This window comes from Erythrolamprus reginae, chromosome 1, assembly GCF_031021105.1.
Source record: "Erythrolamprus reginae isolate rEryReg1 chromosome 1, rEryReg1.hap1, whole genome shotgun sequence".
Taxonomy (NCBI): Eukaryota; Metazoa; Chordata; class Lepidosauria; order Squamata; family Dipsadidae; genus Erythrolamprus; species Erythrolamprus reginae.
Window position 1 is genome coordinate 362,866,000 of NC_091950.1, and position 23,733 is coordinate 362,889,732.

At 33.8% G+C, this 23,733-nt stretch overlaps 1 protein-coding gene across 6 annotated transcripts in view; it reads left to right on the plus strand.

The window, feature by feature from the left end:
- ESRRG (estrogen related receptor gamma) overlaps window positions 1-23,733 on the plus strand; it is a 584,956-nt gene that overhangs the window by 361,714 nt on the left and 199,509 nt on the right. For 4 of the 6 annotated variants that reach the window (XM_070734407.1, XM_070734406.1, XM_070734408.1 and 1 more), the window contains one exon: window positions 3,259-3,335. The exons of 1 other annotated variant lie outside the window; for it this stretch is intronic. In XM_070734407.1, the coding sequence (XP_070590508.1) occupies window positions 3,262-3,335 (74 nt within the window). In that variant the 5' untranslated portion in view covers window positions 3,259-3,261. Of the gene's footprint in view, window positions 1-3,258; window positions 3,336-23,733 lie in introns of those variants that run through there. One more of the 6 variants, XM_070734410.1, reaches the window with a different exon arrangement.

The following is a 23,733-nucleotide window of genomic DNA, read 5'->3' on the forward strand; positions in this document are numbered from 1 at the left end:
CAATCAGCAAAAATGCTGAATGTTGAGAAATTTAAAGTAAATTGGATACGCTCCTCTAGAAGCTTAAAACAACTTGGTTGTTTTCCATATAGTTTTGATTTTGCTTTATAGCCATGCACACTAAAGACAAAAACAATAAAATATTGGTCTCTGTCTAGTTCCTCTCTAGCCCTAGCATGCTCTCAAGAGGAAATCTGTGATTATGCTAGGCTGGTTCGGTTTTTATCTCTTTTACATTCATTGGCCTTGTATTAAATTGTCATTGTCCTAGAGCACATGAGAGAGAGGGAAATGAATTGCACTCCTTGACATTCTCTGACAGTGAAATATTTAACTTCTCTGTCTCCAATCATACTCATATGTACATGTTTGATAGCGCTGGAATGACAACCAGCAATCCCTGTTAGCCTGACATCCCCATTTTACAAGTTTGCCATCGTTTGGGAACCAATTCTCCTCCTGTCTCCCTTTAATACCAGTTTTACTTGGCTGAGGCATATCAGCATCTATTTAAATTGATATAAAACAATTCCACATTTTATCGCAACTGATAATGGTTGCATAAGCATGTGGCTGCTTGCTTTGTGCATGTTTCACTGTTATATCTGTTTGCCTATATTTGTGTGTTATAAACAGAGTGTGTGTGCAAACATTTTTGAAACTTTTTTATCTTAAAAAAATAAACTCCGTAAGAACAATGTAGATATTAATATTGCCCTGGCTCTGTCTCGCCTCGCCCTCCCCCCCCCCCCCCCAAATTGCTGGTGAATTCCTTTAGATCGCTAATCCAAATGCTGTTATTTTTACATTGGCATCATTTATTATTTCATACTGGCATTTTTTAGATATAATAAAAGGTGTCACTCTTCCGACGTGCAATTTGTTTAATATTAGAAACATTGGTCTAAAGGGAAATTGAAAATCCTTCTTTTAACAAAAAACATTTCTTAATATTCTGTTAATACAACTTTTGCTGTTTTCCTAATCTAAAGAAAATCAAGTGTAAGATTTTGCTTGCATTCCACCAAATTGTAAAGTGTAATTAAAATTAAACTATAAAATTATATTTATTTTACTGTATTCCCAAACTTTAAATATTTCATGAAATAAAAACAAAAATAAAAATTTAGATTTTATAACATCAAATTTGCAATTAAAGTTTATACTAAGAAATAAGAGTTCAAGATGTTAAATGAGCTTGATTTGTTCAGATAACATGTAAAGCATATTTTGTAACTCTGCTTCCATTCTAATTGGAAATATTACGTGAAACAGCTATTCTCTGTTATTTAAACATAGACTTATTTCTATAACTTATTTTAATTTCCTAAAATATTTTTTTCTTGCCTAGAGTTTGCTTTTACTATTGTTACTTAGGATTTCTGCTTTATTCTGCTGCTAATTATTTTTGAATGTGTACGTGCTTACAAAGCACAGATAGAAAATATATGTGTATCTGTCATTTTAATACACACACATCACGCACATACATCCTGTGTGCTTAGATCTCTACTTTATGGCTTTCTCCTTTATTTGTTGTTCTGGCATAAGACATCTATAGAATTGGATTTTTAATTGTCTCTCAAATTTGTGCTTAAAAATTATGTCTTGAGCAGGAAAATATACTAGTTGATTAATCTGTTCACTTATTTTCATGTGCAAATAAAGCTTTTTGTATGCGCATGTACACACACACACACACACACACACACACACACAGAGGGCAAAACTGATCCTTTATTGTATTATGGTGACTTTCAATGTCAACTTTCAGATTTTTCAAATCAGAGGCTCTATTCCCACAAATAATTTATTAATACAGATTATTATTGCACAGTTTTGCATGTTTGCTTATCAAATTTAAATAGTGGTAGCAATTTATGGCAACTTAGTCCAAGGGATCCTAACCAAAAATATATGAGATTAAGTAACTGTAGAGCTAAGGTGGTTTTGGTTTTTAATCCAAGCTGAATTTGTACAGCACATTCATCAAATTGAAGGTTAATCCAAAAGATCTACTTTTTGTAAGCATAAAACTTGGAAATTATATGAACATTGACCAGAATTGTTTATTATATAAGATGCTGTGTTTGTGTAAATAGAAGATTGATCAGGAATGCCTCTGAAGTCCATAAAGGAAGGACACAAATAGATGGGCAACCAACAACATCCCACATATAGGATAATTCCTCCACCTGTGTGGTAGATTTTTGTGGATGCAAGTCACTGAAATAAATGAAATATTCTTTGTTGAATCACTCTGAAGGAAATGGGGAAACAAAATGTAGGTAGATGTTTGTCAGGATATAGTCCATTTGTATTTGTTTGCAAGCTGCTATCTCACTTATTCTTCTGTATCTTTTCAAGTTTAGAGTGAGACAGAAATGCACATCTCCTTTTCATCATTTTGATTGGAACTACATGCCATACGTAATGTGTCTTGGCAGCAGTTACCTAGCCAAAGAAAATTAATATTAGCCATGCTGTGGGGCATCTGAAGTATCACAGATGTGTCAATTTAGCTTTGTTCTCTCATACGACTTTTCCTTAAACATCTGGTTGAACTGTCGCAAGATGTTGCAAGGGATTTTTAATAGGTGTGATCAGTGATTGAAGGCTGTGGCTAGTAAGCATCGGAACATGTTGCCAATGTGTAGAGGTCTGTTTTCAGATTTTGTGGGAAAAAAATATAGGGATTCAGAACCTTTAAAACCTCTATTCCTACCTGATCTTTAAAAAGTCAGATCTAAAAAATAGAAGTAAGAAATAAGAAATAATGAACAGAAAAGCCACATTGAATAAAGTTGATTGACTTCTGGGCAATTAAATTCCTTTTTGTATACAGATACAAATAAATAAAGAAAGTAAGGTGTGTTGGGTCATGGGATTTTGTTCCTTTGTTTCCTCATAGTTGTTAACAAAAATAATACTGAAGACCAATTCTTACTCTTCTTCTAAAATCTGTGGTGTTTAAAATGTTTTATAAGAGTTTTATACCATTTGATACATTCAAAAATTAGAAAAATAATAAATCAGGGCCGATATAGTATGTTCTATCTGCTCTTTAAAAAAATGTTCCACATATGAAGAATCAGAAAACAAGCACGGACTTTTCTGTTTGTATATACAATTGTCTATTTTGTTTATTTCCAATACATTTCCATTTTTATTTTTATTTTTGTAATAGCTTGGGACTTGCTGTAGGTTTTAGCTTGATTTGTAAGTTAAAGGTTCTCTTTTTTTCTTAAATATTCCCAGGTGATGTCAGATGAAAAGGGTATTATGGCTGAAATATACACCAGAGGAATTCATTTTGGCAAGCCTGGTCCATGTAGGTTAGTGAATCAACAAATAAATAAATTGTTTTGTTTTTTGTTTACTTTAAATTGAGCAAAAACAGAAAAAAGGAAAAGATAAGAAAATGAATTTTGAAAACGATATCATATTTATATCAACATGCAGATAAATGTAATAGTCAATAAATTCTGTATAAAATTTGCATAGAAACAGATACTTTCCAACTTAGCATATTAATAATTATTTTCATTATGAAGTATTTATTTTATCAACTTACAATATTTATTCTTATAAACACTTTCATAACAGAGGTATGGTCCACAGATCTGAAGTGACCTAAGGTACACTTTTTAAAACATTTCCCCAAAAACTGTAAAAATGGGCGATGGAATTTTTAGCATCTAAAAGACATGCATTAGGCACTGTATGGTTATATCACTGAATGATTTCTACTTAAGGAATAGGTCACGTTAGCAAGAGCTAACACCCACTGTTAGTGATTTACATTAATATGAGTGACACCTGTCCCATCAATCATAGGGACCATAGTTTCACAGATGGAGAAACAACAATCAGGTGAATTACACAGCACAGCACACTTGACTTAATTCATCTCATTGTTTTCCTACCAATCCAGAGAATGGTTTGTTCTGCTCCTGAGACTAAGTCACAAGATTGAGTTCTACTTAGGTGGAATCATGTCCCAGTCTTTAATCTAGGAAAAATACTCCTTCAGAGGAATTGGACATAAAGTCGTTCCTCCATTCCCTTTGGCATTTGGTTGAATAATGAATAATGTAGAATATATATTCCTATGGTATAAGTAATTGCTTTCTTTACTCATAAGTGAATTTAAAAATATACAAGTTCAAGAAACTGCAAAGTGTGTCGGAACCTTGAAGCAAATATGTCAAAAACTTGTGACACATTCAGAACAAAATTGATCAGTTGTTTAAGGTGCTGATTTTTAAAAAATTATAAGGTAATAACAAAATAAAAAAGCAACACATACAAACATAGTTGATACACCGAAATTTTCACATATGACGAACTTAGAACAGTTTTCGTATGTTCCGATTATAGGAAAATCAATTAAATCTGAATTAAATCTGACGTACAATTCTGCCTCCATTTATACCACTTTTGCCCCACATCTATTCTAATGTCAGTGGTCCTCATTATATAAATACAGATTTCTTCCTGGCTATAGTTTGAAAATAGTTGGAGATATTGTACACATTCTTCGTCTTTTTTTATTCTAATATCAAACAGCAAACCTGTGGCATGTTGAAATCAGTCTACAGTTCTTCCAAGATACAGCTTGTGTTTGATTGTGTGTAAATACAGTTAGTTAGCTGGGTTTATCTGATAGCCTGGCAGAAAGAGAGAGAAACAGGACAATCTGTTTTCAGTAACTGTGCTGTTCATACACCTGATAAGATTGAGAGTACTTTCGACTGCTGATACGTTTTGAATAAGAAAAGAATAATCACTTCCACAGGCACCAGCTTATCAGAAATGGAGCAAAATGCCAACACTTTTACATTAGTAAAAGTGAATGTTTTAAACAAATTATGACCCCGCCCTTCATTAAAATTGAATAGTAGGTCACTTGTAAGTGTGCAGTTATAAAGCAGAAAACTTATTACCTATTTTAAACTGCAAATTATATTCGGAAAGAAGCCTTTTTGTAATAATAAGAACTGTTTGGAAGTAGAATATATCTATTTCAAATAGTGTTCAGAACATTTTAGAATATTTGTCTCTCATCCTTTGCAGTGCATATAGATACTGATAGAGAGCATTAAGTTCATAATTCCAAATTTCAAATTTGTCTTTTAATATATGAGATCTGAAATTCAATTCAGATCACTATCTGATAGTAAACTGGTGATTATCTTGATATCCCCAACAAAGTGCTACATTTAAAGGAAAAATAAAGAAGAAATATCATCTTGTTTAGGTTAATTTTAGTGGAGACAATAAAATATATCTATTATTTTGTTTTAAAAAAAAGACATACAAAAATAAGAAAAAATCTAAAAACAGAGGAGACGGTAAATTGAATTCATTATCTTTTTTTTTTTAGATTTTGACTCATTTTCCATGGTAGTATACTAAAAGCATGATATTTCATGTTTTGCTTCTGACTTAGATATCTTTTAGGTACTATGGTAGTTTGCAACTGTTGTGATGTTGTGTTTTTAATCGTGCTAAATTTCTTCTCAATCATGAAGATAGATTTGGTGTATTAGGTTGGTAAATTGGAGAGCAAACTACAATAGACTGATTTGGAATTTTTATTGATTACCCTCTGTAAAATCACTGTTTACCCATTTATGTCAATAACTTCCTTATTCTGTACCTCTAACTGAGACAGGGACTTTGAGAACAAAATGTTGACATGTTGGTTAAGCACCTGTATTTGTCTAGTTTCAATATGCCTTTTCAATACACACGTTTATTGGTAGATTCATTTTTGCAATTTAAGCCATTCAAAGAAAAATATTCAGTTAGATTTATGAAATTTTAGCTAAAAATCACTGGTTTCATTTGACTGTAAAGTAATTTGATTATTTGATGCGAACTTCATGCTTTCTAGCTATCGCTCAAAGGCTTCATTCTGTGAAGATGTCAACTGTAAATATAAAAATGCATCACTGAAAATACAGTGGTTTAAGATTCAAACAGAAATAAAATTCCCTGCCTGGGGAAAATAGTGCCATGAAAAATAAAAGAGAAGTCTTTCCTTCTATTAAAGCATTTGAAAATAGTGAGTTAAAGCAGTAAGACCCACTTTTCTTTCAGGCACACAGAATAATAGAGTTGGAAAGGAACTTGGATGTCTTCTACTCCAACCCACTGATCAAGTAGGAAACCTTATACCATTTCCGACAAATAATTATCCAATCTTCTCTTTAAAACCTTCAGTGCTGGAGGACCCAAAACCTCTGTAGGCAAGTCGTTCTGCTGATTAATTGTTCTAGCTATCAGTAAACTTTTCCTTAGTTCTAGACAAAACTGTAGAGAAAACATAAATCTATAAATCCACATATACGTCGTTCCCAGTGAAGTACAGTACTGTATATAGCATGTAATTAAGCAAACTCATATTCTATGCAGTTTGATTGACTGATTAAAAATGCTTTAACATTCCTGGATTTCTTTCCCCTGGAATTGGCTGTTACATAACATTGTGAATTCAGATCCAAGTCATATGATTAGATTTTAAACCATAGTCAATTTGAGATACACAAGAGACGTTTTTGAAGACCTCTCAATTTTTTTTTGTTTTTTCTGCTTTTTTGTTTTTACTTGCTTTGGCTTGGTTTCACCTATGACTAAGAAATAATGAATTAGGTAATTCTATGCTCCTGCAGTTTAGTTAACTCCAATATATTAACTCCATTAACTCCAATACAGATTACAGGATTGCACTTAAATCGGTCAGAATTCTAGTTCTTCCTTTGTGGATTGGTTTCAAGTTTTAAAGGTGTGGGGCGGTGATGGGTTTTAAATCCTATCGCTATCGGATCGCACATTCAAAGCTTCTATGCATGTGCAGAAGCATCTGGGGCTGGTGGACAAAGCCTCCCACCACCTCCACTAATGGCTTGTAGAACTGTACCATACCGGTAATATTCCACCACTGGTGTTCGGACTTCAACACCAGCTCAGTCACTTCACAAAAAATGCTGTGCAAGTCAGTGAGGTACAATCAGTTCTTCATTAAAGAAGAAAGCTTATTATGCAACCACCTTCCAAACAGTATACTGTATCTCTAAATAAATTCTTGGTTTTCTGTTTGGAAGAGTTCAATAGCAGTACTGAAGTCTTCCATTGAGCTCTTTCACAAGAGCCTTAAGACCCACCTATGTCGCCAGGCATGAGACAGCTAGACCCCCTTCTCTGACTATTAAATGTTGTGGATATGACTGAGTTAATTGACTGCTTTTTAATGTAATGAGATCTTAGCTTATAGTTTTAACTAATTAGATTTGTATACATATTGTTTTTTGTACTGTATTCTGTGAGCTGCCCCGAGTCTTCGGAGAAAGGCGGCATGCAAGTCTAATTAATAGTAGTAGTAGTAGTAGTAGTAGTAATAATAATAATAATAATAATAATAATAATAATAATAATAATAATAAACAACTGTGAGGCAAGGCTAAGATTAAGTTACAATACCTATTTTTCAGGGAGAGGGGCCTTGGGCCAGTTTTGAGTTTCTCCATTTAGAACTGAGGAGCACTGGCATTTGCAAAACCAGAAGGCTATAGCCAGCCTGTGTTTTATTAAGGTTACTGATTATAATGTGCTGTATTGGCTATGATTGCACATTATAATTTAAAGTTATAATAGATCTGTAAGAGATTTCCTGCAAATAGTTTAGGCATCTTGCTACATGTGTCATAATAATATCAGAAACAAAAATAATTACTTTTAAATTTCAATTCTAATTTAGGGGATATTGAGTGACTCTTTTTTGAAAAAAAGGACATATAAAATTTGTTCTGAGACAATTCACAAATTTACCAATTGAATCTAGGAACCTTGACACTCTATGCTTAGGATCCTTGCCATTCTGATCTAGCAGAGGATATGACATTGTATTGAATTATTAGGAAGTCTACCTACTTTTTTGTTCTGCAGCTATTCTATAGTAGTGACTCCTGAGGTTCACATTGAGAACAAACTAATGTACCGGTATAGAGCTTATTAGCCTATTGGTGCTAATAATGCCAAGAGAGATAGACAAATGCTGTCATGTCTCTCTTGCAATTCTTCACTTTGCTAAAGAATTGCAATGGGAACGCTGGTCTATTGCATCAACGGGAAAAAGGAAAATAAAAACAAAAGTTGCCAACCTAGGAATGCTCAGTCTACAAAGGACCAAAAAAAGAGTTAGTTATGGTTTTTAATGTTACATATCTTGGGAGAAATAGTTTGTTTTCTATAGTTGTTGAAATTCTGCAGACCTTAATAGCATATCAGAGTAACCTTACGCTGATTAAAATAGCAGTAATTCCTTCTAGTTTAAATTCCATTAAATTGTGCTCTTTAATGTTCAGAATGATTAGGCAAATAAAATTTGCTTTTGGTAGCCTTCTGTCGATGTGAAGCAAAAAAATGTAAAGCGAAATATGAAGCAAAAAAAGATCATGTAAGTAAGAGGCGTGCATAATTGTACCAGCATGCCTACCGTCCCTGTCTTAATGTTCCCTTTTATCAGTACCTATCTTATGTATATAAACAATGTTATATCTGTGTATTATCAATACATACTTGATTAAATAAATAAATGTTCAGAAGACTTACACAAAAAATCATATAGTGTGGTCGAATTTTTAAATAATATTTTTATAATTAAAGCTGAAAATAGATCCACGTTTTATGTGAATGGTAAATATTTATAATGATCCATACTAGTTATTTATATAATATTTTCATTATTTTTGCTATTTTTTTAAAACTATCCTAAAAAAAATTATGTATGAAAAGATGTAATCACCAAAATAAATCCTTAGAAATAAAGTAAGAGATTTATGTCTCAGAAAATACATACCTTTATAGAAAAAGAATGAGTCCTTTAGTGGAGTGAAACTTCCGTATTTGGGACAAAATGCATGCTAAAAGCAACAAGGATTTTAGCCTTTAAAAAAACCTTATCTTTGCAAAAATACATGTGCACCTCAAATATATCTGCCCTATTTAAAAAAACACACACACTAGAATTTGCTTTTCTTTTTGAGTTCAACAGAATGACTTTTGTTGATAGTTTAGGCGGGGTTAACATAGATATACTCAGAGCAGCACAAACCATAAACCATCAGTAAGCAGCAGGTGTGAACAACATAAAACAGGATTAGCATTGAACCAAAGTGTGCAGTAAAAACAGAAGCCCTGCCTTGCCTGCGGAAGGAAAGTCAAATAGAAACAGTCCCATACCACGCACACCCAGTTTACAAAACACTGTTCAATAAACTAAGTAAATGATGCTGTTCAGTCGCTGCCATAAGTAATTTTTTTATACCTGCTTCTAAGTGTCCCCACCATTGAGTAGTCTGTAATCAAGCACCCTTAGAGTCAATGGACCTGTTTGAATTTTGCATTAGGTCTTTTATTCAAAAGTATGATTATATTAATTCAGTCCCATAAAGTAAATTTTGAATATTTTTTCAAAATTGGAAACTAGATTTTCTTGCTTTTTTGAAGTCTTATTTTTTCTATTCTCTTTCAAGTTCTTCTCTAAAACGTTTCTTTTCTTTTTTATTTTCTCTTACATAAAAATGTACAGTATGTACAGTGAACATAGACGAAAATGTTTTCAAGTTGATGTAAAAAACATATACAACTCCGTATTTGCTTCTGACGAAAATTGGGATGTAAATCATCCTGGATATGTGTATTTTTCTTTTATGTTTGTGTGTTTTTATATGTCTGTTTTGTTTTAAATAAAAAAATTATGTAAAAAAGAAGTGAAGTTGAATGGGGGAAATTAAGATATTGTTAGAAGCAAATATAATCTGAAATAATTACTACTACTATCACCACTACTACTACTACTACTATTATTATTATTATTATTATTGATATTTACATAGATTATAGGGTGAAATGTGCAATAGTTCAAAGATTATTTATTTATTACATTTCACACTTCTTAATCGCCCATCTCTCTCAGTTCTCAGAATGAACATATAACCTGAGAAACAAAGCAATGAAAGGAATGCATTGTGATAGAACTATTTTATGTTTGATTTGGGTTTTTTGATTCAATACCCATATAACTCACAAAGAATTTTGTTGACAAAAAAATTAAAAACATAACAAATGCAAAGATCTTAGTGGTTATTTTCACATTTTAGCATTACTTAGTTTATACACATGGAGCAAAATATATGCTGACTATTTTATTTTGATGTCTATGTTTCCTGATACATAAATACACAGTTTTAAAGGTGTTATTTTTTCCATATGACAATTCTTAGTCTTCTTGATAACCCCTCTACAAGATTTATTTGAAGACTAGAATATAAGGAAAGGTTTTGGAGAATACTCTGCTATATTGTGTATTAGGCTGGTAACAAAGCAAGCGCTGTTTTAAAAATTGCTCTGCACCCTGCAGTTCCCATTGAGAAAAAAATAAGGGATGCTGAGTTTCAGCGCCTTTGAAATTCTGACCCCAATCGTAGCAGCTGTGCACTTTGGTGAATTATGGTATCTAGATTCAATGTAGCTAATTTAAAAGTACAGCTCTTTTCCCATCCTGTGGAAACATCTCATTTTTTGAAAATGGCACGGGGATATAAGAATGATTTTTTTTTTCAAATACTGTGTTTTTTTCTCTGTACCTGCCCGTGATAGAACTGGTATACACAATTCTAAATATAATCTATGGTCAGGCAGAACTCTTCTCAGCTTTCATAATTTATGCCTGAAAACATTGTTAAGTTAATAATAGAGTTAAGTCTGTATTGCTAAACTCAAAAGTCTAGGAATTAAGTCCCATTGAAATCTGTGGATTTACCTAAAAAACAAAATACTGCAACAGAATTATAGAGTAGACATGCAATCAGATCTTTACAATCTAGTGCATGTATTCAGGACATTTTATAGTGCTACTTAAATACATTAATGATTTGGGAGAAGAAATGTGCATAGTAAATAAATTAGCTAAATTTAGCATTCCATGAATAATGTTCTTCTACTCAGAAGCATAGCGACCTGAACAATCAATGTGTACATTATGATTGTATTTTGGCTCCCTACAAAATGAAGAAAGTTTCCATTTATATACATCTGCAATATTGTAAGCTATGTATTATGCCAACAAATAAATGTACAATACATATTTTGTTGAAATCTATCTGAATATAATATATTCAGAAGATTTGTGAAATATGAATTGTGATGGTGGAGCAATATATTTTTATAAGCCTAAAGTACTTTTTTAAAAATCACACAGAACACCTATATTATGGGATAATTTTCATATATGGACTTGCTTCTACATTCTATATATTAAAATGCAATATTTAGTTTTTCAGTTTTGGATTAAATTACAAAAGCAATTAAGTCTTTTAAAATGTTTTTATTGACTTTATTTGTGTTTTAATTAATGGGCTTTGTGCTGTTGTGAACAAAGGTCAGGACAGGCCTGAAGATGACGAATGTGATCTCGTCGAAACATCGCAAAAACACTCTCGATACACGGGGAAAAACCCAAACCCACCAAATGCATACCTATACCCATGAAAATCTATGAAAACATATACATGCATACGGAAAGGGGCGGCATACAAATCAAATAAATAAATAAAAAAAAATAATAATAATAATACATATATACATACATACATATATACATACAGTAGTCCCTCGCTATACCGCGCTTCACCTATTGCGGCTTCACTTCATCGCGGGTTTTCAAGAAATATTAATGAGAAAAATCACTCGCGGATCTTCGCTGGTTCGCGGGTTTCTGAGGAAGTTGATCGGCAGATTTAAACAGCCCGCCGAACTCGATCGGCAGGTTTTTCAAAAAAAATATATCTAAAATTGTAAATACTGTATTTAAATACTGTAACTAAAATAAATACTGTGTGGGAAGGGTTTATAAACACTTAAAACAATGAAAACCTACCAAACAATTACAGTATATATACTTAAATAAGTACTATCAGTCGATAAATTCCCCATCGCGGATTTCACCTATCGCGGCCGGGTCTGGAACGTAACACCAGCGATAGGTGAGGGACTACTGTATATACATATATACATACATACATACATACATACATACATACATACATACATATATATGACTTCTGTACCATACAGCAGCACGAAGCTTATAACTTCAGCCTGATGATGGTGAATGTGATTTCACCGAAACGTCGCATAGACACTCAAAATACTACACGGGGCAAAACCCGAACTCAGAACAATCTACATACATGTACCCGTGAAAATCTACGAATATATATATATATATATATATATATATATATATATATATATATGTCACATACAGAATATAGCTGTCGGCTATAAATAAAAAATTAACTGCCTTGTAATGGTCCTGGGTTGGACCTAGAGGCAAAAAGGAGCTCTGACGTTCCTTCAATATACCAGGGTGATCTGACATAATATATTGAGATCCTCTTTCCCCCTAGGCCTTTACAATTCTATGCATGGTATGTATGTATGTATGTATGTATGTTTGGTTTTTATATTAATTGATTTTTAATCATCAATACCAAATTACTATTGTACACTGTTTTATTGTGGCTGTTAGCCGCCCCGAGTCTCTGGAGAGGGGCGGCATACAAATCCAATAAATAGATAGATAGATAGATAGATAGATAGATAGATAGATAGATAGATAGATAAATAAATATTTCCCTTTCTTTTCATTATCAGCAAAAATATGTTACACAACACACACACACACACACACACACACATGATACACATAGTCCTTAAAACATGTAGGAAATAGGAATTTGCTAGAAAAAGATTTCCCCAATCAAAAATATTTGATTGGTTGGTTGATTGATTGATTGATTTAGCCATATTTGAAAGGATACATTTCCTAATCTTTTCGGATGTTTCCATCTTCCTTTTTTCGGTTATGTTTTGATTCCTTCTTACAAGCAAAAAAAAAAAATCTTTCCAAAGCATTTTCAAAATTGAAAAACTGAGAAGCAAGGACAGAACTTTCTAAAATTATTATTAATTTTTGAATCAATTAATGTCTAAAATATAAAGAACTCTAGCTGGAAGAATAAATAAAAATACTTTAAAAGATGGATTTTGCAGATCAAATTAAGTTATACTCCTTTTCTCTTTCTGCACACCTTTCCTCATCCCCTTTAAAGGATCACTGGTGTGCCTCCATTTCTTTTTTATCATGCAGTTAATGGTGGACCAAGTCTTGGACAGTACTCATAAGTATGTAACAGTTTGCATGCTTATCTGTAGCTTATCTAAACTGCTTAACCTTTCTGGCCTCAAAATCAGTCTGCAAATCCTATGAGAGCAGACTGTTTTGTGAGATTTTAAATAGACCATTGTTTGTGTTATACCAGAAATACACCAAGAATTTCAACACAAAATTTCAGCATTTTTCTTTACTATTTTTCAATCCTTCCTGATAGTAATTTCTTATATAAAGTGCAAAGACACAGTTAGAATAAACATTTTTCCAACTGCTTTTGCCAGTTCCGATTAGTTTTAAAGCAATCAACTCCCATCTCTTTGGGATTATCTCCTGTTCCTACAGTATCCTGCATCCTTTGAATGGAGAAGCTTGCAATAAACTCTTTTTTGTTATATTGATAAACACGTAAAAATAACTGATCATATAGACTGGAATTAGCTTTTATGTATTTGGTAAAGATCTTAAGAGAAGTAGTGATTAAGGATGTAGGCACAGAGTAATATACATATCTTAAAGCCATTAAAAAAATCAAATAAGGCATCAGAAATCTGGGCATAAATGGGATTTGAAGTAAATTTCTGATGCCACCTTTTGGTTATGAATCAGAAGTATATCACAAGTAAAAGCAGGGGAAAAGATTTGATGACAATACTGAGAAAGCTGTATGTTTGTATATGTGCTGCTGTTACTACAGTACATTTTGAATGTATTGCCTACATTTTCAGGTTTTAAACATTGCATTGTTACAGCATTTCCTTTCTATGTATCTTGAACATGGAAATTCAGTGAATACACTATTACTGAAATCAGCGGGGATTTGGGGTTTGCCTCTAACAAGCGGTGCGCTTCAGGCAGAAACCCAGTACATTTTTTAAAGCGATCCGTTGACACCACAGAATGCAGAACAGTTTGCAAGTGGAGAAATACATTTCAGGGTTGGGAACAACAGCATGCATTTTTTTTAGTTGAAAAGCATCAGCTGTTTCCCTGCTAGTGAAGGTTTTAAGTTATCCCTTTCTTACTTGGTAACTCTATTGAATATATATGTCAGTAAAAGGCTATGAGTAGATGGGAGGGCATCTGAGAATCTTCCATGAGATTAAAAAAATGGGAATTTGGTTAGAAAATGCAAGTGAACAGCTGGTCGCTTATTTAACCGCATCCCGTAGGTTTGTACATAGATTTTTCTCTCTTCCCCGTCCCTTCCCTTCTCCTCCTTTCTTGCATGCCCCTTTCTGCTACACTGACGATAATGTACCTGGAAGGAAAAGGCAGTGCAAGCCAAGGCAGCCAGCGTCAGACAGGGCGGTCTGCCATCTGCCCCACCTGCTGCATTCATGTGTCCATCTGCTTCCTGCAATTGCTCATTGCAAGCTTCAACAGAAGAATGTTCAGCCTGAAAAGGAGGCAGGGTGAATTATTTAGGTACCTCTAGTGTAAATAAAGGAAGGGAAATAAAAGTGGGGTGGGCAAGGTTGGGTGCGCTGCAGGAAGAACCTCGTTACGGGATGTTTTGGAATGTGTTTAATGCATGAGAGCATCTGATTCACACCATATACGGATGACGATTACACTCTAATGAATTTTATCTTGGTTTAGATAGCTTGGCTTACCATTAAAATGTAGCCTCTTCTTAAGGGAAAAAAGATGGCAAGCTTTAGCTCAGGTAGAGCTGCTAAAAATTAATACTTAGAGAATTAATTTAACCAATACAATTTAAGAGCTATGGGAAGATCTTAGTCTACCAAGACTTTATAGGTATTAGAGCTTTTATAACTTGCGAAATGGCCATATTTTAAGCTAATTCGGTTGGGAAAAAGTATCAGAGATTTTATTTCCTCCTGTCCTTTAAAATCTTATTTCTAACCCCAAATATAATTTCATACAGCCAGTGCTGTAAGCTAATAGAGATTTTTTTTAAGCGACAAAAGAAAATTGGAGAAACTTGTAATGCACAGCTAAAAATATAGTGGTTATAATATAATCAGCTAAAAACAGTTCCTAAAATTAACCTGCAAAACTGGACGATTTATGCTCACCTTTAATTATTTGGACTTTTTAAAAACAAATCATGCAAATTATTAGTAAGTAATCTGACATATTGGCTTTATTTGTGAAGTTTTTAAAAATATTCTTTCAGTTTTAATAAAAACAAAACTTGTTTAATGCAATTTTTATGACACAATGAAAATAGTTCAGACATTAGACTTTTGTAACAGAGGAGAAATTTCAGTTCTTTAGCAGTTCCCATCCAGGTCTAATTTTTTTTGACTTTTTTTCTCAAGCCAAACTTAAAAGAATAATTTTTCATCGGATTTGTGTCTATAAAATAAAAAATCAGGGTTAGATATCACTGTTCTGCCTATTTTTAGATTTGTACAGTAAAGAAACATAGTATCTTGATATTTTAGCTACCTACCTACCTACTTTTCTAAGATTTGCATGAAATTCAGCCACAGTCTTCAAAAGGATTTGAGTGGATTTCTTTCTTTAAGGTTAGTTCTTGTCAAGTCTATTTTCAATTCTGATGCAAAACTCTTTTTATGTTATTTAAACTCAATAAAATTGTCACTGTTATTAGGATAACTTCACATACTTGTAATAAATAATTATGAGAACGCTTCCAGCAGCATGTATAAAAATAGTCTAAGAATTTACTTGTATTATTTCAAATTAAAACACTATTCTTTTAATTTTTTCCTAAGCAAATTTCATGAAGTTTTTAATCAATAAAATATTAGGCTGTCTGATATTGCATTTATACCCACAGATTATTTATTTATTCTGTTAATATACTAAGCAAACCAATTGAAAACTATTTTTAAATAGAGTGGTTATATTGGAAAATGTAACTTTTGTAGTTATTTGAATTTGTTAAAACTTAGTTTTATGGTTGTGGTCAGCAAGCAAACAGAAAAGATCTGTTATGTTGGCATGAATTATCCTACAAAAAAGCCTAATAATGACTTTCCAATTGTATATTTGGGGTAGAATTATACTGAACATAGGACGTGATGAATACTTAATATTGTATGCATGTACAAGAGAGTATATATAATATATGCGCCTCTATCAGATAGATGCCATGCTCTGTTACTGTGTAGTTTTTATCATATCACTGCCAGATATTTTTAAAGATTATTTTATGGGAATTAGGTGACAAAGCTCACGGGGTGGGGGTCAATCAGAACATCTAAAATACCCTATTTTATATTTTTATCATATAGCACTATTTTATATGGACATATTGTACTATCAGTTGCACACTGTAGACTTTATTGTACTTGAAGAGAAACATTGAAGATTAAGCAGAAGTTACAGATTTAAATTTTACCTACACATTTTAGCTAAGAGCACAAAGTTCCTATGAATGTAAACAATGGATTTATTTAGGCTCCATATATAACAACTAAGTTTCAACTTTTGCTGTCAGTTTGAATTATATTAAAAGCTAGTTTTTAATTCTGATGTCAGCATTAATATGGCTGTTTCTTGACATTATTTATTAATTTTAGGATTATGCAGCATCTACAGGACTACTTAATAATGTTACACGGAGTTCCATTATTTCCATTACACAATTGTATCCAAGTGCTGAACATTCCTTTCTCCCCTTGACACTTAATGCTTGGTCTGAATAACTGAAATAACTAAAGAAATATCTCAAAATAAATGTAAAGAGGTACCTGATAATCAATTTTGTTTTCAAGACACTTCAGATTATTTTAGTTTTAAAAAACCATTTATAGTTAGAATAATTTTCTGTAGAAGAGATGCAAAAAGATTATATATGTTATTTAATTTTATATTATATATTCAAACTTCCTTTTTAGAAATACACGTACCCCATTAGCATGGAGTGTGGGGTGCTAAAATATTTCAAGAAATTCATTTGTAAGTTTGTCTGGGTCAAAAAGAAATACAAATAACAAAGTAAAGTGGTCAGATGAAAGGCAAGGTGAATAAAGCTTTCTTTCTTTCTTTCTTTCCTTCCTTCCTTCCTTCCTTCTTCCTTTCTTCCTTTTTTCCTTCCTTCCTTCCTTCTTTCTTTCTTTTTTCTTTCTCCCTCCCCCCCCCTCTGTTGTTAGCCATTTTTGAATGAAAGCTTGGAAGGAACTAAGTAGTTAATTTCTCTGGGAGACCAAATGGATGTATTACCTCAAATGACACATTTGCTCCTGAGCTCCAGCAGGAGAAATGAGTCATATTAAAAATTAGTTTAGGTTAAGAAACATTTTTCTCCCTTCTGCATACTGCATCTCTAATGTTGCCAATCTCTCACTTTTTCTAATTGCAAAATTCATTTTCAGAAATTAGTGAAGAATATAAACAGGAGGTAGTTCAGCAAACAAAGCTATTTGGACCAACCGTGAAGTTGGTTTCAGCACATTATTGTGAGCTGAACACTGAGAGAACAAGGACATCCCTGAATTCATATTTAGTGACATTTTTCATGTTCACTGATTAAAATACATAATAGTTTGATGGGGGGGGGGAAGATTTAGAAGAACAATTTCCACTAATGTGGTGCAATATTAATTTCTGTTTGTTTGGACTAAAGCAAAGTCTTTGTTCGTTTTGCTTTGTGATGACTTAAGAATACATCATAATTTGTAGATGGATGCCTGAAAAATGAAAGAGAAAACCAGAATACAGTACTACCTCAGAAAAATGCCAATAACTGCAATTATACTGCCATCCAATGGTGGAGGTTTTCATTCATCTTAGCTGAATCCCACCTCCCCAAACCTGTTTCAGATTATTCTGATGATATCTCCCACACAACATCATATATTTTATTTTTATAGTCAAATCCATTGTAACTTACAGATCGGAAAAAGAAATACCTTATTGCTATTACAATGAAAATGATATAACAACAAATGGGAAAATACAATTTCGTTTCTTTAAAATGTTTTGCTCACAATTCTTTCCTATAGTAGTGAGAACTTTTAAATAGGAAAAAGATATCTCTTGTTTCCTACAGATCATGGTTTTGCATTGGCATCCTTCAGCCTTGAAAGACCATGATATCATGCTCTGGATTATTCACACAATAATGTCTTGACTACTTTTGTACATAAATCTCTTTCATGCAAGTTACGATTAAAACCAACTGACTATTCTTTTCTAGTCAGGCAAATTCAAAGGATTCATATAAATGGAACACTGAAGAAATTCCTCATGTGGACAGAAGCTTTTGTCATATCTTAGTTTATTAAACCAAGATATAATCATCTGGATCCAGTTAATATTTTTCCTACACAAAGAGGGAGGAAGAAGGAGGAGTGAGTGAGTTCCTCTGGGAGGAAAAGTGTGCGGATGGGGTATGAGAACACTTGTGAGTCTTAATCCCTTCTTTCTCTTGAGAAAATTTGAAGAATATGCATAGTACATATCAGCCCAGTTTAAGTGGATGGATTTGATTAATTAAAGAAAGAGTGAGGGGTCAGTCTAGTAGCATGCAGACCGAAGCTTCAAAGGAGACCATCAAAGCCACACGTTACTTGTAAGAAAAATCACTGAAATTATTTTCTGTTCTTCTTTGCAGAGAAGGTTCATTTCATTACTCCAATATTTTAATTATATTTTGTTTAAATTCTTCATTTCAGTGTTTGTCTAGTTTGCTTTAATGGTGCTATTTGCAAAGAAAGCTATTACTGTCATTATATTTGTCAGTATAAAGATGGAAAACAGGGTTAGTGAAGGCACTGGGAATGTTCATTTTATGCTATTACCTGTCCATCTGTCCATTGGAATGGTCTACTTATCATGTTTCTAGATTTTTCTCTTTCAACTTTAAGAATTATGAAAGAAAAAATCCATTTTCCCTCGTTCCTTTGTGACAGGTAGACTGAAGATTGTGGCCATTTGGATTAAAAACATATCCATCACTACCAGCCGACAGGTTATTATTATGTCTCCTTTGAATATATGAATTTCATCTGCTATGTATTGGAAGTCTAAGAATGCCAACTTTTTATATAAATAATTATCTTGCCAGTGATGTACTGCATACTGTTGCCATATTTTTTCGCTTTCACAGCATTCTTGGCCTCATCACCCATAACATAAATCTTAAGCTTTCATATTTAATAAAAACCTTTAGACTAGCAATCTCTCTGTAATGCAGAGTGAACCAATCACATACCATCATCTGGCTATCATTTATTTGTTTTGTGGTGACAGATGTTTTAGAAGATATTCCTGTTTAAATTTGAGGGCATGTTTGATACAGCCAGGCAACAAAAAGATACCGTATTTTATATAGTTTATTCATAATTCTGAATTTGATGGTGTATGCATCTGTTAAGTAGACTTCAAAATGAGAATTGGGACAGTGATGTCAGATACCTAATTTAGCATCTGGATTTTTCTGAATGTAAGTGAAATGGAAGATGTCTTCGGATTACATTTGTTGTGTTTATTTAGAAGACAATAGATGGAAAGATTGTTTTGAGTGGGTAGCAATAAGGTAGATTGTGGCTCGTAACAGCATTAGTTATTTCAATGCTGCTGCTTTAAGTGTGTTTGCAAATATAAGATTTTTGGAATGTTATAAAGTTTCATGCAATTTATCTATTTTCCAATCCTTTCTTCAACTAAATGTAATTTACTATGCCCATATTTAATATTATATACTAGCCTCTTCCTAATAATTGTTTGTTATGGTTGTTTGCTTGTTTCACCTCTAAAGTCTTGAGCACATGCAGTTATGTGTTTCACTGTTAAACTGAAATCAATGTGATTTACAGTCAATTTACTAGATCTGACAAGTATATGCCAACTTAGTTAAAGCTTCAGGTACATAAACTAGTTTTGATTGTTTCCTATATACAAAACCCTTGTGACCTAATCCATTTCACTATCATAAACAATTTAGATTTTCTAAGAAATAAAGAAGTACCATCCTTATCGCATTAAAATAGTTACATTAAATATCAGTATTATGATACATAGGTTTACTTTTTTTTTCTTCTGGAGCAAATACACAATTAATACAATCAAACACTCCAGCCATTTGAAAGTTAGACAACAAAGGCAAAGGGATTTTGATGTTCTATGTAGTTGAGTATTAAGTGGGCCGTTTTTAAGTTTAAGTTTAATCAGATTTGTATGCCGCCCCTCTCCGCAGACTCGGGGCGGCTCACAGCAACAGCAACACAATGTACAACAAATCCAATATTTAAATTAATTTTAAAAACCCCACAAGTTAAAACCAATCATACACACTAGCGTACATACATAAATTCCCCCCACCTCATGATGCTGTTCCTCTTAAATATTTATTTCTTACAGTATGCATATGTCAGCGCTGGCTGCAGAATTCTGGGAATTAAATATTATGTATCTTAAAATGATCAAAGTTGATAAACATTGCTACATGTACATGTACATACACATTCACATATACAGCTGTGGGCTACTAACCAGAACGCTAAATTGTAATCGCCACCGCGGCTCTTAAATGCTTGCAGGGCCAGCACAATTTTCCTTGTACACCTGTGGAGGCAGCAAAATCGCGCACAGAACCGCAGGGGCACTGTGTTTTGGTGAGGATTTTTGCTTCTGCACCTGCCAAAACATGGGCACACCTGTGCCTCCATGCGTGATTTTGCTACCTCCACAGGTGCAGAAGCACAATCGCACTAGCCCTGCAAGATCTTACAAGCCACAGTGGCAAGAGCAATTTAGCGTTCCGGCTAGTAGCCCACTGCTGTACATATACATACACGTACGCGTACATATACACATACACATATGTGTATGTTGTGACCCATTCACATCCTGTGCAACTAGCAATGGATCCAGAGGACCCAGAGGCAGTGGTGGCGGGGTACAAGCGGTGGTGCGGTACAAGCGGCCTGTGTTCCTGGTGTCCGAGTCTAAGAGCGAAGAGGCCTTAAAATATACACAAACATACACACATGTGGAGGATAACACGAGGAGATACCTACTTTGTTTACAGCTTTCTTGAACAACTCAACATTTGAGGCCATTTTTTTTCCTACTAATAATCTGCTTGATTCTTTGTCTTCCAGAATCTGTTCATTTTGTCCCTTTATACGAGAGCCATTTAAAATTATAATTTCAACCATTGGCTTCTCCAGGGCTACACCTTCAGATCACTTTTCAGCTTGCATTTTATCACACTCTTGATGTCCCCTCCTAGGACTAACAATTTGCTAAAGCGGCTGAATGCTCACCTGCTGATTTAGACCTAGCAATCATCACACCTGTCTTCAGAACTTTTACTCTTGCAATGTATTCTGAATATGGAGCTTTTGCCAAAAGCTGTTAGAAAGTTGCAGATGATACAAAATATCATGCCTCGCATCCTAGAAAGGAAAAGCAAGAACGTATTACATTAGAACTGACATACAGTGACATACAATTTTACAGACACATCTATGGTAAATAATGCTATATGCACTTTCAATGAATGACTCCTCTACCATGGGTTAGCTTGCCTTTTGACAGACGATATTATTTTGTCATATATAATCCCAGCACATACGAGAAATAGTTACAAATATTGCGTTGTTCAAGAAAGCTGTAGACAAAGTAGGTATCTCCTCCCGTAATCCTCCACATATGTGTACGTGTGTGTGTGTGTATTTTAAGGCTCAGTGGGGATCAGTGAACCTTTCTAGGTAAGTACTGTACATCACAGATGGTTTGATTTGTTCTTTAAACCCTTGAATTACTATGGAAAACTATACATGTCCATATTCACTGATTATTCTTTGGGATCGAACATAGGAAACAAATTGTGGAATGATAGTTATTTAACTAGATGTATTCTATAAAGATGAGCCTTTGCTTCATATTTGCTGCCACAATGACTGGAAAGTGATGCATGCTACTCTTTATGATTTATCCCTCATTTCCCTTCTGTCTCCCAGATTGGTCTCTACTAGTTGGTGATTCCATATCTGATTCTTTGCTCTTCAATATTTCAATTTTTTTTAGTGTCTTCTTCATTCTCCTGTCTGCAAATCTTTGCTATTCTGGACTAAGCCTAATTTTGTTTTGTCAGATGTGATATTTTGAGTTATATTAAAATAACTTATTGTAGGAGTTGGAAGGGGCATTAGAGTTATCCAACCTCCTACTAGATGTAGGATTCCACAGATTCTACAGGATTTTCTGATGGCTGGCCGCCTAGTTTATTTGTTTTTTAATACCATTAGCAAAGGACTGCCTGCCACCACTAGAGGCAGTCTTTTAAAATAAGGACATTAATCCCAATGCCCAGTAATCCGTTTCTGCCTAATGTATTTCTGAGAACCAGTTCTTTACACTTTAAATTCATGGTTTTGTGCCTAGACTTCTGAAACAGTTCTGAAGAATACTGCACTATCTTCTACACTGACTTCCTTTCAGATACTTGAAGACAGATGGCAACTCTTCCCCAGAACCTTCTGTTCTCAAGGATAAGCATCTCCAATGCTTATCCAACCATTCTTCTTAAATCCTCTCAGGTACCTTATCAATTTGGTTTCTGCTATCCTCAGTGTTGTCTGACCGGTGCAATATAAGAGGAACAATGAATGATCTTGACCCTTGTCCATTGCATCAGTGTAATCTAGGATTGCATTTGCTTTTCTTCCTAGCTGCATCTCACTGTTAGTTCATGTTCATCTTATGACCCCTGAAGGTACCCAAATCTTATTTGCATATACTTCTACCCCAGTGTTATTGCAATAACAATAGCACTTAGACATATACTATTCAAAATGTTTTACAGCAATCCCTAAGCAGTTTACAGAATCAGCATATTTTCCCCAGCAATCTGGTAGCTCATTTTCGCGACCTTGGAAGGATGGGAGGCTAAGTCAACCTTGAGCTGGTGAGAATCAAACTGCTAAACTGCAGGCAGTCAGCAGAGTGAGCCTCCAGTACTGCATTCTAGCCACTGCCCCACCACAGCTCATGTTCCATCTCACCTTCGATTTTTCCTATCCCAAAATAGGACTTTACATTTGTCCCTATTGAAATCCATCTTTCTGGTTTCTGTCCACTTTTCAAAAGAGTCAAAATCTTCCTGTATTGTGATAACTGCCTTCTAAGGTGCACGTTTATTTATTTTTTGTCATTTCCAAACTTGATAATCAAATTTTGTAACCTTTGGCCAAACACCGAGAGGGGGGGGGGGGGGAAATCGCTTTATATATTTCTCCCCCCCCCCCCTGAGAAAGTTCTAAGCAGTTAAACATGATCCAGTTCTCATATAGTACAGTTCCCGAGGAACTCTAAATCCTCAGATATTTCTGACATGACATTTCCATTAAGTATAAAAGAAGCTTGAAGGGATCTTCTTAGATGACTGGCTGAACCAGAAGGTGTGCTGAACATTGTATCCTGGATTTCTGTCCTGGATTTGGATTTCTTCCCGTCATTCATTGTGGGCTCCTACTATGGCCAGGTTGTACAGGAGGCAATTATATTACAAATAAATCTTGTATTGATTTGGGTCCAGTAACAAT